The sequence below is a fragment of the Stegostoma tigrinum genome, chromosome 15 (genome assembly GCF_030684315.1).
Source record: "Stegostoma tigrinum isolate sSteTig4 chromosome 15, sSteTig4.hap1, whole genome shotgun sequence".
Classification (NCBI taxonomy): domain Eukaryota; kingdom Metazoa; phylum Chordata; class Chondrichthyes; order Orectolobiformes; family Stegostomatidae; genus Stegostoma; species Stegostoma tigrinum.
In genome coordinates, this window is record NC_081368.1 from 29458256 (window position 1) to 29478493 (window position 20238).

Consider the following 20238-nt stretch of genomic DNA (forward strand, 5'->3'; position numbering starts at 1 on the left):
AACTTTCGTAAGACATTCATCCTTAATTTGCGTGTTATATCCAATCTTCGGATCACATTCAAGGAAATCAGTGAAAATTTTACAGTGCTAATTTCAAAAGTGGGCACTTCAGTTGAAGGCATAGATTGGAAATGCTTTACTTAGACGAAGTTTGGTAGAAGTGTTCAAAAGCATGGAGGATTTAGGCACAGTGAATGGAGAAACTGATGACTTTGAGGAAAGGAATGATTACTAGAGGACGTTATGATTGGTAAAAGAACAATGGTGACATGAGAAAACATTTAAAGCAGCTAATGTTTAGGATCTGAAATGTACTGGTTGAATTGATAGTGGAGGCATATTCAATTGTGGTTGGATAAGCACCTGAAAATAAAACAAATTGCAGGTTTATAGTAGAGGATAGGGGTGTAGAGACGTGTCTTGAAGGACTAAGCAGTGATGTCCTGTGCTGTAACCAGTCTCTGATTCTGATTTTACAAGAGGAAATCACACCCCAGAATAATCCAAAAATTGTGAAAGGCCACGTAATAAAATTGCAATTTGGCACATTTGATTTCCCGAAATCAGTGTTCCAAGTTATGAAAATTCTCCTGTTCACTATGAATCGTATGATAAAAGATAGAGTGCTTTCTTAAAAAAAACTTTTCATGTTGACGGTGCGATATCCCACTGTAATGAGAAGATGTCAGTCTGCAATGACCAGTTGATGCCTGCGAACATGGGAAATAATGTGACTGCTCTATAAATATTCCAAAGTTATCTGTCATCAGAGAGTATCTTACTTTCATGTCAGAGGTTGGTATTAGAAAAATGTTTATTGAAAAAAATGTATTAACGAAAGCTGCATCCAAGTTATTTTGAGGGTTTACTGATCGAATAAAGTATCCTTTCTTTTTAGGATAGAATTGTTTCTATGACTCTAGATAAAGAATATGAAGTTGCTGTGCAAGCAATAAAACTTCTGACTCTTGTTCTGCAGTAAGTAGAAATTTTATGTTATACTTGCTTCCTTGTTCTTGTGGCCTGTCAGAATCTTTTACAATAAGTGGGTTTTTATAATTTTGTGCTAACGTTTGAGATGCATTTTTCACTCTGGGTATATTGGATTTAGGCCATTTCAGAATCTATTAAGTCACATAACAAGCTAAACTTTTGCTTCTAGCAGCAATGTATTCAATCCTCTGTATACACAATATAGTGCAAATACAATTCCTGCACTCCCAGGAAGTAACCCTGATTTCTTGTCAAGTTCGATCTGTCAGTCCCACCAGAACTCTGAAATTAAACCTGTCTGCTTCTGTGCACACGATAACCATTTTGTATCTTGGTAGCTCCAAGGTCAGCTGCAATTGAGTACAGAAGTTGACTCTAAAGCCCATTCAGTTATTGAGTCTGGTTACTAAGCTTTGCCCTATTAACGAAATGAATGCCAAATTTCAACAACAATTTCTGGCATTTTAAAAATGGTCTAATTAATGTTTTTAAGATGTTTAAAGTTTGTTCCTCTGTCATCTTTAGTCTTTATTTTCAGACCTAGTATAATTCTCAAGAGTCTTCTCGCAACCCCCTTTCTCACTGGTACAAAATGACAGAACCCATCCCTCATTCTACTAATAAATCTTAGAATTTTTCCTCTTACTTGTACTGCATCCAGGCACTTGATCCAATTCACAGTCCATGCACGGCTTCCCATGACACCAGCCACATATGCACATATTCACTCTTTCTCTGATAGCTGAAACAGTTCGGCTTTCTCAGACCCCTTGGTAATGCTTAGGTCAATCTTCTCCCAGGTATCGTACATTGCAGATCATTTTCACTTCTGAATCTTTAAACTGTGCTTTTTAATAGATATGTATACAAGATCATGCATCCAAACATTCTGTATTCATAGAAACTATTTGCATGGTTTTCGTATAAACTACATGAACATAAAATTACGTAGTATAAACTTGTCAATTGACCAAACTCACCTGAGCTGGTACCTATATTTGACATGAGTCTCTTCCCATCCTTACATCTCAGCCCAACTTTGTGGCATGTTTCTTATTTTGTTTCCCGTGATAGACTTGTGTAGTTTCCGTTTGGAATGATGAAAGCATTTGCTGAGATCCTCCATTTCCTTTGGTAGAGAGTTGTACATTCTAGCTGCTTTTTTGAGCCATTCAGAGTTTCATGTTTATAATCTATAATTTTGGATGCTCACAAAAGTGGAAAGATGCTCTCCACATCTCCCCTAATATTTAAGTAATATATGCATGAATTACAATAAATCATTCCTATCTAGGAAAGGTGGCTAAACAAATTAGGGATAGTGTTATATCCAGAGAGAAGACATTTAAAATTACCAGAAACATGATCAAGACTGAGGCTCGGGAGCAACTTAGAATTCAGCAAAAGAGGACAAGAAGATTGAGGAAGAGAGGTAAAATTGAGTATGCGAGTCAACTTGTAGGGTATGTGAATACTGACTAAAAGTTTCTATAAATATGTCAAGAGAAAGAATAGTGAAGACAAATGTTAGGTCCGTTACAGTCAGAAATAGGAAAATTTGTACGAAGGATCAAAGAAATAGCGGAAGAATTGAAAACATATTTTGATTTATTTTCACTAAAAAGAACACATTATTTCCCAGAAATGTTTGGGAGCTAATTGTTTTGAATAAAGAAAAAGGGTGCTCGAGAAATCAATGAACTTAAAGGCTAACAAATCCCCCGGGCCTGATAATCTGCATCCCTAAATATTAGGGAAGTGAATCTGGAAGTATGAGATGCATTGATAGTCATTGTCCATAATTCTGTAGACTCTGGAGCATTTTCTAAAGATTGGAAGGTTATAGCTCTCACCACACAATTCAAAAAAGGAAGGAAGGGAAAAAACATTGATTTACAGGTTAGCATCACGTCAGTACTGGGGAAATTGCTGGAGGCTTATTTAAAACCAATCTGATAATAGAATACTTGGAAATATTAATGGGATCAGATAAAGTCAGACATGAGTTTATGTAGGGGAAATCATGCTTAACTAATCTGCTGGAGGTTATTGAGGACATAACTAATAGAATAGAGAAGGACAAATCAGTGGTCTGTGGTGTATTTGGATTTCAAGAAAGCTTTTGATAATTTCAGCATATGAGGTGTGTGGGCAAAATTGAAGCAGACAGGTTGTGGGTGGTATGTTGGCTTGGTTTAGAATACATGCTGATGACGCAAAACTAAATGGCGTTATGTGGAGGATGCTGGATGACTTCAGGGTAATCAAGACAGTTGATGGTGTTGGCTAAAACGTGGCAATGCAGAACAACGTGGATAAATGCAAAGCTGTACACACCAGTGTGAAAAACAGAAAAGCAAGATATTATTTAAATAGTGATGTATTGGGAAATGTGGATGCACAAAGCGATATGAGTGATCTTCTAATCCACTCAATGAAATCAACAGGCAGGTGCAGCAAGAAACTGAGGAGGCAAGTGGTATGTTAGTCTTCATTGTAAGAGGTTTTGAGTTCAGAAGTGGGGATGACTTCCTTCCATTAAATAGGGTTTTGGTGAGACTGCACCTGGATTTGGTGTGCAGTTTTGGTCTGACTACTTAAGAGAGTAAGCTCTAACCATCGAGGGAGTGCGCTGAAGGCTCACTAGACTGATATTGGGGTTGCAGGGTTCTCATAGGGGGAGAGATTGCTTTGACTGGGCCTGAGTTCACTAGAGTTTAGAAAAATGACAGGGGTTCTGATTGAAATGAAGAAATTCTTGCCGGGCTAGACAGACTTGATGCAGGGAGAATGTTTCTCCTGGTTGAGGATTTTAGCATTCAGCAATTCTACGTTGTTCTTTGCATTTTAAAATTTTAATTTAAGCAGTTCAGTTTCATTCAATGAACCATGTGCTAAACAATTTCCGATTTTACTAAATACGCCATAAAATACATCCAATACTGTACCTAGTTTTGTCAAAATGCAGTTGTTTGTGCAATCTCATGCCACTTTTCTGACTGCAAAGTTGAAATGAAATTTGAAGCTTTTTATCAAATTGACCAGCATCTGAATGAAGTTATTTTTGCTCTTGTATTTTCTATTATAGGGGTAGCGATGATGTCCTTACCTCTGAGGACTGTGAAAATGTCTACCATTTGGTTTACTCTGCTCATCGACCAGTCGCAGTAGCAGCCGGAGAATTTCTTTACAAAAAGTAAGGAGCAAAATCAATTTAGAAGTGTCTAAGGGGAAATTATTTCTGAATTTCTCATCACATTCTGCTTTTCTGTCAGGTGTGTTAGTATTGTACAATAAAGTTGTAGTAATGAGCTAGCACTTCAACTAAATCTTGTTCCAACTTAAATAAAACTTGATCACATGCCAACATCACACGACTTTAGAGAACAGAGGGAACTTGACTACCAGCTCAACAATGAAGTAATTCATGAATTACATCACTGAAATTCTGTTGCTACAATTGACATCCTTAGTAATAGGAACTTTGATTCACGATAAGTTTAAACTTGACACTGTTAATTTGTCACTGGTAGACTAGTGTTCGCGAAGACATTTTAAGAACTCATATGCTACACTTTCTCCAAATTGCAAGTTGATCTTCATCTTCATTGCTCAAAACTTTCTCCTGTGTTGGCCTGATTCTGCAATGGTTGGGTGCTGTCTAATTATTTCAAACTGCAAAGCTTTATGGGGAGCAGTGTGACAGGTATTGAAGGACTATTTTGCTGTTGAACGAATATACAACTTGGGAGCACATGTTGGCTATTCAGTCCTTCAAGTGTGTTCTGCCATTCAGTAAAATTTCAGCAGATGCATTTGTGTTCAGAATTCCATATCTCTCTTCCCTGGTAGACTGTATTGGCTTCTTCATACAGAGACAGTTTGTGGATGAATTGTGCAAATTCTATCTTTTTGTGTTGACAGTGGACAAAAGTTGGGGACATGCTAGTATAAAAAATGTTGATTTTGTACATCAACTTGCTTAAAATCAGGAATTTTGAAACCGCTTACAACACTGCCTCCATTGTGACAGTAATCAAGCAATTTTAAGTTAATGGTGACCTTGATTTACAGAAGATAGTGGTATTTACATCAGATGGAGCTTCTGTTATGCTGGGCAAGTAAAAAGGAGTAGCCACAATCTTGCAACATGAAATCAAATATTTGTCAAAACAGCGTTGTGTACTCATTGAAGGTCCAGGAATAGGCAATGCTTGAGCACAGGTGTCAATTACACAAGAGTTTGAAACGTTTCTACTCTTAAACAAAAGATGGCAACAGAAAAGTCAAGGACTGCCACATCCCCAAACATTGCTCCAGTCAAACTCTCCTGGAATGAGAGAGTACTGGGTTACGTACAGAATAAAACTCATTCCCCTCTTTTAAAACAGAAAAGTAAAAGATTCCCCAACTCTCAAAATGAAATAGAGTTCCAGTGACTCTCTGAGGTGGGGGAAGAAAGAAAACAAACAAACAAAAATGGCTTTCCTCAACTCTGTTCCCTTCAACTATTCTTGGAGGAGGGACAATAAGGGGTTGAAATGCAGAATAAACATTCCTTGACTCGGTCAAATGTAAACAAAACGAGAAATCCAATTTTCAGGTCAACTGTGGGGGAAAAAAAGGACAATTTTAAGATTTTGTCAAAGCCTGAATGTGATGCAGTGGCACTTTGACCTATGATGTAAAATGGCTGTCATGACACTCTGCACTGAGTGCACCAATGCGAAATCTGCAGCTGCACCAGAACCTCTGAGTGAGGCAAGGAAAGCTTTTTCCAGTAAACGAGACAGTGATCATGACAATAAATTATTTTGCATCTGGTTCTTTTCAGGTTGCAGCCTGACATACTTGGAGTTGTTTGGTATTCACTCTAACTTATGAAGAGCACTGACACGTTATTTCAAAGAAGACTAATTTACTTTCTTTCTTCTCACATTGTCAGATAGACAGTAGGGTTGTAACTGTATGGAAAGAACTTGACTCGTGGCATGCTACCTTTGCTGCTATTGTCAGATTATTGTCAGGTATCATAGCCTTTGCAGTATCCTGTGCCTTCAACTGTTTTTGATGTTGCTGAATTAAATGGGCTGAAGACTGGTCTTTGTGATGCTGGACACCTCAGGTGGAGGCTGAGTTAATTTACCAATTTGGAACTTCTGTGTGCTGGGTCTGGATGGGATGCTGTTTGTAGTATTGCTGCAGACTCAGGCCACATTGCTTCTTTCTGCACTTTAGGGATTTTGTCATTCCAGTTCCTTGTTCACTTGCCACAAACCCAGTCTAGCACATATGCCGTTAACGACCCAAGCAGTTCAGCCAGTAATGGTCCTATTGAGCCATTGAGTGATGGACATTAAAGACCCCATCTGGGATATGTTTTAGGCCTGCATAACCTTCAGTGCTTCCTCTGAGTGGCTCCCAAGATGGAGGAATTGTGATTCATCAGCCGGAAAGGTGGTGGAGGATGGGTTTGTGAAATCAGGAAGTTTACTTGCTTGTGTTTAACCTAATGTCTTAAGACGTTATTGGGTCCAGAGTCAAGGACTCCCAAAGCAGCTCCCTTCTGTTTAACATTCTGTCTAATTTTCTTTCCAGCTGCCTGGGCCTCTGAGGTCCATGTGCGGAACCTTTGAGCAGCTGTGCATGGAGCCACACAGCTTAGAGGGATCATTGCTCCCACCTAAATATCACTGTATCACTGTTGTGCAGGGAAGGTGACAGAGATGTCTAGGTATCGTTCGAAGGAATATCAGGCTTTTGCTTGCCTTGTCCTGAGAAAGCTGTCCCAAGTTTGTTCCTGGCCCCCCAGATTTTAAGTAATGTGACCTTGCAGGGTTAACAAGACTGCCATTATCATTTCCAGGACTTATTTAATCTATCTGGTTTAATTCCAGTTTTGTTTGAGACTAAATAGTGGTTAAATGCAACTGAGTAGCTTGCTGAGCTATTTCAGAAGCCAGTTAAGAGTCAGTTATATTTTAGTATTTCTGGAGTGAGATGTAGGCCAATCCCAGTGAGGGTAGTAAATTTCTTTCCCTAAAAGACATGAGTAAACTAGGTGTGATTTTTGAAAGATCGACAATGGCTTCAGTTTTTCGTTTTAAAAAAAAATGTAATTCCACTGTTTGCCTTGTCTCCAGGGTAATACTTCGAATGTTAGTTCATTGACAATATCACAATGCCATCACCACCTCCTAAGCAGTAGAAAGTAAGATGTCATGTTTACACCTTGTAAATTAGCAATGTGAGATGAAGAGAAACTGGGATGTGTGAAAGAGGGTTGAGTGTGAAGGTGTAAGAACTAGGATCAACAGTCGGCAATTCAACCCTTGAATTTGTTTTACCATTTAATACAATCATGGCTGATCTAATCTTGGCCTCAACGCCACTTTCGTACCCAGTCTCCAAATCCCTTTGACCCATTACTAATTAAATTTCTGTCTACTGTTTCAAATTTAGCCAGTATCCCAGCAACTATCACACTGTTGAGCAATCAATTCTGAAGATTCATGACTCTTTGAGAGAAGTGATTTCTCCTCTCCCGTAATGTCTGTTACCTATCCTAAAAATATGACCTCTCATTTTAGGTTTCCCCACATGAGGAAACATCTTTCCATGTCTGCTTTGTCAAATCCTACTTAGCATCTTATGTACCTCAATTAGATCTCCTGTCATACTTCTGAATTCCAGACTCTACAGGCCTAAACTGCTCATTCTCTTTCCATAAGACATGCTTCTCATCTCTGTAATTAATCTAAAGTATGTTCTCTGCACTGCCTCCAGTGCAACTACATTCCTCCTCAAGGGGACCAAAATTGTATGCAGTGGTCCATGAGGGGTCTCACTAATGCCTTGTACAGTTTAAGCAACATTCCCCGACTTTATGTTCTATTTCGTTAGCAATAAATGCCAAAATTCCATTTGCCTTCTGAATTATCTGCTGTACTCATGTTCTCATTTTCTGCAATTCATCCATGAGGATCATGCAGATCCCATTGCGCCAGCGGACTCTGAAGTTTCTCTCCATTTAGATAAGCCTGCCGTCTGTTCCTCCAAGTAAAATGGATAGCTTCGCACTTGCCCAGGTTAAATTTTGTCTGCCAAGTTTTGGCCCATTCACCTAACCAATCCTTGCTTATTTATAAATTTCTTAATTCTTCATTGCAACTTACTTTCCCAACTATTTTAGTGTCATCTGCAAATTTGTCTATTGTACTTTGTATCGCAACATCCATGTCATATTATGGATTTTAAATAGTTGGGGCCAAGGACCGAATCCTATTTTGGAGCCCCACTAGTTATACCTTGCTGAACAGAAAAAGACCCATTTATCCCAACTGTTCGTTTTTTGATGGTTAACCAGTCCTGTATCCAAGCTAATAAATGGCTCGTAACCTTGTATTTGTACCTTGTGTATTAGCCCTTTGTGTGGCACCTTACCAAATATCTTCAAGAGGTCCATCTCTACCACGTCTACTGGATCCCTGTTATCCATATTACTTGTTATATCTTCAAAGACCTCGAGCAAATCAAACATTATTTACCCATCGTTAAATCGATCAGAGTCATTTTGATTTTCCAAATGTCCTATTACTACTTCCTTAGTACAGCTAGTTCTCCTATAATGTGACAGTTGTATTCTTGCGTGACCTCCTGCTATAGAAAATCGCTATAAACATTGCATTATCCAAACAGTGTCAATTCTTCATTAATTGCATGAGAGCCAATTTGTGTTAATGAAACACGCATTATAGCAGATCTACCTGTAATGGTTTTTAACAATTTCTCAATGACACGTTAAATTAACTGGTCTTTACTTTCCCACTTTTTGCCTCCCTTCCTTTTTGAATAAGGGTATGATAATAGCATTTCTCCAATCCACTGAAATCTTTCCCATAACAAGTGAATTTTGGCATATTATAGCCAATGTATACACTATCGCCATTGCTACTTCCTTTACGACACTAGGATGTAGGCCTTGGGGATTTGTTTGCCTTCAATTAGGGCAGCACGGTAGCTCAATGGTGAGCACTGCTGCCTCACTGCCGCAAACCTGGGTTCAATTCCACCCTGAAGTGACTATCTGTGTGGAGTTTGCACATTTTTCCCTGTGTCTGTGTGGGTTTCCACTGGGTGCTCCAGTTTCCTCCCACAGTCCACAGATGTGCAGGCTAGGTGGTTTGGCCATGCTAAATTGCCCATAGTGTTCAAGGATGTGTAGGTTTGGTGGGTTGTAGGGGGATGGGTTTGGGTGGGATGCTCTGAGGGTTGGTGTGGATTTGTTGGGCCATTTATCTACTTCTAGAAGCTTGTGCTATTTATATTTTATGCTCATTTTGTTTCATAATTTACCTTTATCCTTTATTTGACTTCTTAGTGACCCTTTATTGATCTTTAAAAGTTTCTTAATCTATTCGCCTGCCACTAGCTTTTGCAAATGATAAGCCTTAGTTTTTGTCTGTGTTATCTTATAACTTCCTTGTGTAGCCATGGATGTTTTCTCTCCCTCTTATAATCTTCCTTCTTTTCTGGCATATGTTTAATTGAGAGCCATGGAGATATCTCCTCAAAGATTTGCCACTGTTCATCAACTGTCCTTCCTTTTAGTCTTCCACCGAGTGCACTTGGGCCAGATCTATCCTCATACCTAGGTAATTAGCTTCATTTCAGTTCAGAACACTGGTGTCGGACACAGATTCTCGCCCTCCCAACTGAATTTGAAGTTCTCACGTGTTATGGTCAGTCTTCTCTAGAGGATCTTTTACGATGAGTTAATTAACCCCACTTCATTGTACAACACAAAATCCTGAATAACCCGTTCTATGGTTGTTCCCTCAACTTATTGTTCCATCTTCATGTTTGGATTCGTCTTTGTTGCTGGCCCTGAGTTCTGCAAAAGGTGTTCAGGTAATGGCCAGCTGACATGTTTTGGAAGTGCATTTGTGCCTGCCACCCTTAGGCTAGCTCCTATCTCCCATTGTATGGATGCCGTGTCCTGCAAGAAGGAGGGAACATGCTACTCCGTTCATTGCAGTCGGTTTGGATGTTGTTTGTATTTCTAGCGATTCATCCATTTGAGATGTAGGTGTAAGATTTGCAAGTTTGTGAGAGTGAGGATAAGTTTGAGAGGTTGAGATGAAACAATTGAATGTTGGATATGAATTCTGTTTTCTCGAGATTGTTGATTGGATTATGATGAGGTGTTTTGAACAACAGTTGAGACCTCTGATACAGTTGATATCATATGTCATTTAAAAGTGCATTCATTAGTATCCAACCATTCTGGCTGCACCACATCTGGGTTTGAGTTCTGACCTTGGCCTCCAGAGCCGTCTGCTGTCCTTGCCTTTTGATTGTTTGATTTAGGGCCTCCTTGCCCTTTTCAGAGACAGGACATCGGGTTGGTGGCATTGTCGTAATGTCAGAAAACAAGGAATTCAGAGGTCGTGGGACTGTGGCTTCAAATCCCACCATGACATCCAGTAGAATTTAACTTCAATACAGTCTGGAAAGCTATTCTCCATCTGGTTGTTATCCAATCTGGTTTATTATTGCCCTGTTGGGATGAAATTTGCTGTCCTTCCCTGACCTGGCTTATATGTGACTCTAAATTCATCGCAATGCAGATAATTCTTAAATGCTTCTGAATTGATTTCAAAACATTTTGGAATGGCCCACCCATACTGTCTTCGCAGCAACATCCACATCCTACAAAAAGTCTTTTCTCCTTTCTGTGAACATTGCCCATGTGGCACCTGCAAACCTTAAAGTCCAGTGTCCCATGCATTTTTCCAAAGTGAGGTTCCCTTCGTGAATGATTTCCAGCATCTATACCAGCTGCAGTGTTTCAGTGTTAAGAGATAGTGTAAGCATTGGCGTATGCACATTACACATGCCTGCTTAGCACATTCTCTCCTCAAATGTGTGCATATTTTTCCAATGGCGACTTTATAGTTTGTCCATGGTCTGCATCTGCTATCCCTTTCATGGCACCCGCCAAAAATGTTGAAAATTGTTGAAATGCTTTACTCCTGCCAACTCATAATTTCACATTACCAATTCAATTTATTTGAATTAATGAATAAACATTGTTGCTTCCCTAACTACATGATTTTCACACTGTTGATTTGTTCACCTCTCCCAACCTCCTGCTGAGTTTCTTCTGCTATTGCTTTCCTCTCAGCCTTTCTTACAATTGTTTGGCTAAGTTAAGGGTCAGTTTTAAGGGTCAGAAATCTAAACTGATGCAACTGAGCTGCTTTGAACAAATGGTTGACAAACTTAGTTGGGAGAAAATTGATGATATTAGTTAAATTTTGTAAGCAAAAATGTTTGTTTAATTAGATTCTTCTATAGTTAATCATTAATAAGATTTGGCACGTTCTAGAAATATTCATATCCCAGCTGAAAACTTTTTAACTATGGACTCCAAGACTACTAGCTTTGTCGCATGCCTCAAATGTGCAAGTTTTGTCAGTAGTCAGTTGTGTATCCTGGCTGAAGATCGACAGAGATTGAAGTATTTTGTTTTTGTAAAGTACTTTTGGATCTAATCAACCTCTACTTTGGATGTTGAACTAGTATTTTTGAAGTAACTTTCTTGACGTAATAGCGCAACTGTGGAGAATTCTAATTTTGCTGTACCCTCTGTGATGAAGGATACCTGATGGCAAGAAATACTGGAAAGCTTGTCAAGTACAATTGGGGATTGATGGAATTTAATTTTAAGTGAAATTCTTCTTAAAACATTTTTTTGATGCTGTAATATTGACTGTCTTTTCTTTAAGGCTTTTCAGTCAGAAAGACCCTGAATCTGATGAAGGGGCAGTAAAAAGAAAAGGAAGGCAAAGCCCGAATGCAAAGCTCATCAAAACGCTGGTGTTTTTCTTCCTAGAGAGTGAGGTAGGCTGTTAATTATGCATATTACCATTAATTATGATACATTAGCCATTAATACATTCAATCAGTAATGGGTTTATTGATAGCATTGCACAATAATTAGCATTTTACGGATCTTAGTTCCTAAAGTAATGTTTGTCATTTGTTGGGAACAAAGTTATTTGATCATTTAAGAGATTAAATGGCAGAACCCTTACGAGTACAGATAGATAGAGGGATCTGGATGTACAGGTACACAGGTCACTGAAAGTGATGATGGAGGTGGAGAAAGTAGTCAACAAGGCTTATGGCATGCTTGCCTTCATCAGCTGGGACATGGAGTTTAAAAATCGGCTGGCAATGTTGCAGCTTTATTGGACCTTGGGCGGCATTTGGGATATCGTGTTCAGTTGTGGTCGCTACACTACCAGAAGGATGTGGTGAAAATATTTACCAGGATGTTGCCTGGCATGGAGGGCATTAGCTGTGAGGAGAGGTTAGAGAAACTTGGATTGCTCTCACTGGAACAATGGAGGTTGAGGGGCGACCCTGTAGATGTCTACAAATATGAAGGGCATGGGCAGAGTGGACAGTCAGAAGTTTTTTCGCAGGGTGCAATAGTCAGTTACTAGGGGGCTTAGGTTGAAGGCGTGAGGGCCAAGTTTTAAAGATGATGTACGACGCAAGTTTTTTTTTTAGAGGGTGGTGGGTGCTTGGAACTCGCTGCCAGGGGAGGTAGCAAAAGCAGATATGATAGTGATTTTTAAAGGGTATCTTGACAAATACATGAATAGGATGGAAATGGGAATAGAGGGGCACGGTCCCCAGAAGTGCAGGGGGTTTTAGTTGTGATGGGCAACATGTCAGTGCAGGCTTGGAGGGCCAAAGGGCCTGTTCTTATGCAGTTGTTTCCTTTGTTCTTAATCCGATTCTTGTCTTGGATCTTCAGCTTTGAAAACAAAATTGTTAACTTCTGTTTGGTGTTCTTTTACCAGTAGAGAACGCAAATTGATCCATTATGATTGCTACTTGACAGTTCATCAAATAAGTGCCAACTAGATTTATTGTCTGATTTTTCTTTCGCCTTAAGGAGGGAGAAAGCATAATCTCAAACCCCTTGTCACCCTGTCCACACTGTACAATGGTATCATTTTTCCTTTTAATTCATCATTGATAGGAATCTCTCGCAGTTTCAATTCAAGCATTGCATATTCCTGAGATCCTAAAAGGCAGTAAACAGATTGCATTTGGAGCAACAACAGACTTTTTGTAGATTGTTGAATGTGGATGGTACAACAATTGGCACAGTGTGCTGTTCAGTTTGAGCTGTTATGTCCAACTGGGCAAAATACTGCAGATTCTGCAATTACTCAGCAAATCGGATGGTGTCTGTGGAGAGAAACAAATTTGGTTTTCTGTGTCAATACAACCTTTGATTAGAATTATTTTGAATTTTTGGAAGCATTTCATACTTATACTTTGAAACTCTGTTTCTCTCGACAGATACTGCCTGACTTCTAAGTAATTACAGCAGTTTTAGTTTATTCATGTGATATATAATTTACTTCAGACTTTGACTGCACAATTCATAACATGATTGCTTTTTAATGTAAGATAATAAAATGTGAGGCTGGATGAACACAGCAGGCCCAGCAGCATCTCAGGAGCACAAAAGCTGACGTTTCGGGCATAGACCCTTCATCAGAGAGGGGGATGGGGTGAGGGCTCTGGAATAAATAGGGAGAGAGGGGGAGGCGGACCGAAGATGGACAGAAAAGAAGATAGGTGGAGAGGAGAGTATAGGTGGGGAGGTAGGGAGGGGATAGCTCAGTCCAGGGAAGACGGACAGGTCAAGGAGGTGGGATGAGGTTAGTAGGTAGGAGATGGAGGTGCGGCTTGGGGTGGGAGGATGGGATGGGTGAGAGGAAGAACAGGTTAGGGAGGCAGAGACAGGTGGGGCTGGTTTTGGGATGCAGTGGGTGGAGGGGAAGAGCTGGGCTGGTTGTGTGGTGCAGTGGGGGGGGGGGGAGGGGACAAACTGGGCTGGTTTTGGGATACGGTGGGGGAAGGGGAGATTTTGAAGCTGGTGAAGTCCACATTGATACCATCGGGCTGCAGGGTTCCCAGGCGGAATGTGAGTTGCTGTTCCTGCAACCTTCGGGTGGCATCATTGTGGCACTGCAGGAGGCCCAGGATGGACATGTCATCTAAAGAATGGGAGGGGGAGTGGAAATGGTTCGCGACTGGAGGTGCAGTTGTTTATTGCGAACCGAGCGGAGGTGTTCTGCAAAGCGGTCCCCGAGCTTCCGCTTGGTTTCCCCAATGTAGCGGAAGCCACACCGGATACAATGGATACAGTATACCACATTGGAGGTGTGGGGGCAAGTGTAACATTCCTGCGGTTGCAGGGGAAGGTGCTGGGTGTGGTGGGGTTGGAGGGCAGTGTGGAGCGAACAAGGGAGTCACGGAGAGAGTGGTCTCTCCGGAAAGCAGACAAGGGTGGGGATGGAAAAATGTCTTGAGTGGTAGGGTCGGATTGTAGATGGCGGAAGTGTCGGAGGATGATGCGTTCTATCCGGAGGTTGGTGGGGTGGTGTGTGAGAACGAGGGGGATCCTTTTTGGGCGCTTGTGGCGGGAGCGGGATGTGAGGGATGTGTTGCGGGAAATGCGGGAGACGCGATCAAGGGAAAGTTGCGATCCTTGAAGAACTTGGACATCTGGGATGTGCGGGAGTGGAATGCCTCATTGTGGGAGCAGATGCAGCGGAGGCGGAGGATTTGGGAATAGGGGATGGAATTTTTGCAGGAGGATGTATGGGAGGAGGTGTATTCTAGGTAGCTGTGGGAGTCGGTGGGCTTGAAATGGACATCAGTTACAAGCTGGTTGCCTGAGATGGAGATTGAGAGGTTCAGGAAGGTGAGGGATGTGCTGGAGATGGCCCAGGTGATCTGAAGGTTGGGGTGGAAGGTGTTGGTGAAGTGGATGAACTGTTCGAGCTCCTCTGGGGAGCAAGAGGCGGCGCCGATACAGTCATCAATATAACGGAGGAAGGAAGAGGTGGGGTTTGGGGCCTGTGTAGGTGCAGAAGAGGGACTGTTCCACGTAACCTACAAAGAGGCAGGCATAGCTTGGGCCCATGCGGGTGCCCATGGCCGCCTCCTCCCTCACCCCTATCCCAGGCCCCAAGATGACTTTCCATATTAAGCAGAGGTTCACCTGCACATCTGTCAATGTGGTATACTGTATCCATTGTACCCAGTGTGGCTTCCTCTACATTGAGGAAACCAAGGGGAGGCTTGAGGACCGCTTTGCAGAACACCTCCGCTCGGTTCGCAATAAACAACAGCACCTCCCAGTCGCGAACCATTTCCACTCCCCCTCCCATTCTTTAGATGTCCATCATGGGCCTCCTGCAGTGCCACAATGATGCCACTCAAAGGTTGTAGGAACAGCAACTCATATTCCGCTTGGGAACCCTGCAGCCCAATGGTATCAATGTGGACTTCACCAGCTTCAAAATCTCCTCTTCCCCCACCGCATCCCAAAACCAGCCCAGTTTGTCCCCCACTCCCCCCCCACTGCACCACACAACTACCCCAGCTCTTCCCCTCCACCCACTGATCCCAAAACCAGCCCAGCGTGTCTCTGCCTCCCTAACCTGTTCTTCCTCTCACCCATCCCATCCTCCCACCCCAAGCCGCACCTCCATCTCCTACCTACTAACCTCATCCCACCTCCTTGACCTGTCCGTCTTCCCTGGACTGAGCTATCCCCTCCCTACCTCCCCACCTATACTCTCCACCTATCTTCTTTTCTGTCCATCTTCGGTCCGCCTCCCCCTCTCTCCCTATTTATTCCAGAGCCCTCACCCCATCCCCCTCTCTGATGAAGGGTCTATGCCTGAAACGTCAGCTTTTGTGCTCCTGAGATGCTGCTGGGCCTGCTGTGTTCATCCAACCTCACATTTTATTATCTTGGATTTTCCAGCATCTGCAGTCCCATTATCACTGCTTTTTAATGTACATTATTTTGGGGGCGTGACAAATAAATGTCGATTAAGTATGTTATCCAAGTTAGGATTATGACATTTTCCATGTTGAAATGATGTTGTGCTGATCTCTTTCAATTCTCTTATATTGTTCTTTCTTTCCATTGATAGCTGCACGAACATGCTGCTTATCTTGTGGATAGCATGTGGGATTGTGCAACTGATTTGCTCAAAGATTGGGAATGCATGGCTAGTCTCCTTTTGGACGAGCCACTCAATGGTGAAGAAGGTAAATGATATTTAAACAATATTCTTTGACACTTCATGAAAATATGTAAAAACCTGTGCAAAAGTTTGAAATATTTACATCAAATATGTCGTAAGAAATGTATGCCACTTGATCATTCAACATTGCATGTTGATGTTTGAATGCACTCACATGTACTATAATCAAAAAATAAAGAATCAAATGTTCTCCTGATGTGTAGGTATATCGTCACATCACATAAAGTAATTTTGAATTGTATTGAGCTGGAAGGCTCCATTCAACTACTGCGATTTCATGAGAAATAGTGATGATGCTGCAGCATGTGACCTTGGTATTTCCTAGATCAGAGACCTAGACCGAACTGATTTGGCTTTTCCCCTGCTGATTGTAAATCACTTGACTCCTGTTAGTTCAAGTTAGCAGTTCAAGTCCCTAGCTGCCTGAGAGGTGTGTTACAACATGTTCAAACAGGTTGAATAAAATAATTACTTGAGAGAAGTTGTTTTTCTGGTATATCCATGCAGTTGATTAATCAATTGCCATTTTGCAATCAAATACGCATCCAAAAGTTAGGTACTTGGTTAAGATGTAGTAAAATATCTCAACCATGAAATTTCATGTAATAAGTAAGACGTCAATGACTGAGAGGAAAATTGGAAACAGTGGGGAGCCTGAATTAAGGATTTTAAATATCTTGGACCTCTGTCTAAAGTATAATTTTATCATGGAATCCCTACAGTGCAAATAGAAGCTATTTGACCCATTGAGTCTTCACCTACCATCTGAAGCGCATTACCACCCCCCTCCCCCCAATTACCTGCATTTCCCACAGCTAACTCACCAGCTTGCACAACATTGGACAGTATTGGGCAAGTTAGCATGACCAATCCTCCTAACCTGCATATCTTTGGACTGTGGGAGAAAACCGGACTGTCTGGAGGAAACCTCTTAGATGTGAGGAGGACATTCAAACACCACACAGTCCGTTATTCAAGGCTGGAATCGAACTTGGTTCCCAGGCATTGAGAAGCTGTAGTACTAACTATTGAGCCAACATGCTGCCCGCTTGTTGAACAGATTAAAATTTTAGTTTGTAAGATCATCTTGCTGAGGTACGTTAGAATATTTGGATGTTACATAATTGTTATTCTCCATGACAAGTCCACCAAATTTGCAACAATCTCAGACAAGATCGCTGAATTTGTATTGCAAACCACTTAGGGACCAATAATTTCTTTTAAAGTTGACAAAATTTTGAGATCCACATTCCTTAAGAGAATATAGTTACAAGATTCAAGGTTTTGAATAAACAGAATAAACTTTGTTTTAAACTATTTTCATTTTATATTGAAATCTCTTCACACAGAACATACATTGCAGCGTCTAAAATTAATCTGAAGTAAATGTCAAAAAATTTAACAGAACAACGTTGGTTGACTAGCCCACATAGTACATCAGTGCACAGCAATCCAGAATGATGTCACAGATTTCTGAGAAGCCTACCTAACCGGTAGTGAACTGTGGGTCACAAAATCTCAATAAAACTTTGTCTCATTCACAAAGGATTTTAAATCTTATTTTCAGAAATCAAGCCCCTGCATTTTCTCAAGTACTGCTCTGATTTGGACCATTTCAACGTCTGCTCACTTCCTGATAGCTTGGGTTTTACTAGTTTCTTGAACTTCTTTACAAGCATTAATTATTTCTACAGTTCCAGGCAGAAGCAATTGTTTCCGGACTGAGCAATATTCATAGCTTTTACTGGCTTATGCGGTGCAAATGGATGCAAACAACTGGATTTTATCATCTAGTCCTGTTTCCATCCCAAATGAGATTGGAAAATTTACATTATTATCTGGCTTGGGACCAGACAATTCCTTCTTTAACGTAGAACAAGTTGGAGGTCCCATGTACTCAGCGAATAAAGTTTTAAGATTCCTTGGTCATGGACAAACAAGCTAAAATTTACACTGCAACGCTGGATCTTTGAAACAGTTTGCAAAAATGGGCAACGTACTCTTGAATTCAGAAGGTACTTGAGGTAAATATACTCAATGGATTTTACGCCAACATCTTGAGCACATCAAATAGAAAATAGCTGCAGCTAGCCCTGAAGTTTTTCTGTGCTTTAATATTTATCATTTGCACTGTGCACCCATTAGCCTACCTTTTCTGCTATTAGGTGCTCTGACCAGCCAGTTGCTTCCAGGGCTGTTACTGAGCCCGTACTGTCTGCATAGCTCCTGATGCTTTTCCTGAACCTTAACTCCAACTTTTGCCTGAATGCACTCGGAACTACAACTATTCAGACCCTGGTACAGGGGCCCTTTGCGATTCAGATTCTCTTCCTTGCTCCCACCTACTTGTCTCCTCCTTGTGGGATTCCTATTCATGAGGCCCCAGAGGTAGAATATAGAGAAATTGGAAGAAAGTTAAAATACAGGACCAGAAAGGTAGTTAACTCAGGATTACTGCGAGAGCCGTGAATTAGTCAGAGTAGAAACAACAGGATATACAGGAAGAATACACAGCTGAAAAGATTTGTGGGATGTTGGACTGGTTCTGGGGTAGGTGGAGCCTGTACAAACTGGACACGCTACACCTGGGCAGGACTGGGTCTGATGCCCTGTTGGGGAGTTGGAGGGTCTCCTTGGTACAGTGTTGCGAGTGGGGTTTAACTACTCTGGCAGGGGGGTGGGAACCAGAGGAGAAGTGCAGTAGATGCAAAAATTGAGGGAGAGCTAGAAACCAGGTCAGGTATGACTAAGAACTGGTAGAGAAATGTTGTTGAAAAGAGCAGGGGAGGTGGTCTAAAATGCATCTGTTTCAATACAAAAAGTATAATTGTCAAGGTAGATGAACTCAGAGTGTTGGTTAGTTCTTGGAACTATGACATTATTGCGATTGTGGAGACTTGCCTGAAAGAAGGACAGCATTAGCAGTTCAGTGTCCTAGGATTTAGATATTTCAGGTCTGATAGAAATGGATGTAAAAGGCGTGGGGGCATTGCATTACTGGAAAGGAGAGTATCCCACAGCTTTACTGAAGGAGGATACATTCCAGGACTCATGCAGCGAGTCAGTATGGAACTCAGAACTCAGGAATAGGAAAGGCGAAATCACAATGCTCGGGCTATACCACAGGCCTCCAAGCAGCCAGTGTGAGATAGAGGAGAGAATATGAGGACAGATTTTAGAAAGATTTAAAAATAGCATGGTTGTTGTGGTGGATGATTTTAGTTTTCACAGTATTATCTGGCGCTCACTTTGTGCTAGGGGCTTGGATGGAGTAGAATTTGTAAGGACCATTCAGGAGGGCTTCTTCACACAGTATGTAATCAACCCAGCCAGGGAAAAGGTTATCCAGGACATAGTTTCGGGAAATGAGCCCAGCCAGATGAGTCAATTTTCAATGGGGGTGTATTTCAGGAATAGTGACTATTGTACCATTATACTACGAGTTATTTGTAGATAGGAAATAACAGCAGTCTTTTGGTAAAGTGTTAAATTGGGGGAAGGTGAACTGCAACAATATTAGGCAGGAACTGGAGAGTGTTGATTGAAGATGCTCGTTGGAGGGTAAATCCACATTGGACATGTGGGAGTATTTCAAACAGCAGTTGATAAGAGTTCAGGAGCTGTTCATTCCTGCAAGAATGATGGATAGGTGTGGCAAGTTACATGAGCCTTGGTTGAAAAGAAAAAGGAAGCATATGTTAGGTCTCGGAGGATGGACCTGACAGTCTTTGAAGTATATAAGGTAAGTCGGAAAGAACTTAAGCAAGGAATTAGAAAGGTTAAAATGGTTCCAGAGAAGTTGTTAGCAAACAGAATTAAGAAGAATCCCAAGGCTTTTATCCATATATAAAAAGCACGAGGGTAGCAAGGAAAAGGATTGGCCCATTCAAGGATAAAGGAGGGAATGTATGTGTGGAGCCAGAAGAGGTGGGTGAAGTCTTAAATGAACACTTTGTGTCGGTATTCACGAAAGAGAAGAAATTGGTGAAGTATCATAGAATCCCTACAATATAGAAACAAGCCCTTCTGCCCAACAAGCCTACACCGACCCATCCCCATGTAACCCATGTAAGCTCCACATCCCTGAACA

General features: G+C 41.3%; 1 protein-coding gene across 6 annotated transcripts in view; it reads left to right on the forward strand.

Annotated features, from left to right (window-relative positions):
- stag2b (STAG2 cohesin complex component b) overlaps positions 1-20238 on the forward strand; it is a 173134-nt gene that overhangs the window by 95578 nt on the left and 57318 nt on the right. For all 6 annotated transcript variants that reach the window (XM_059651403.1, XM_048544322.2, XM_059651402.1 and 3 more), the window contains exons 12-15: positions 899-978; positions 4082-4189; positions 11784-11898; positions 16035-16152. In XM_059651403.1, coding sequence (XP_059507386.1) covers positions 899-978; positions 4082-4189; positions 11784-11898; positions 16035-16152 — 421 coding nt within the window. The remainder of the gene's footprint in view (positions 1-898; positions 979-4081; positions 4190-11783; positions 11899-16034; positions 16153-20238) is intronic.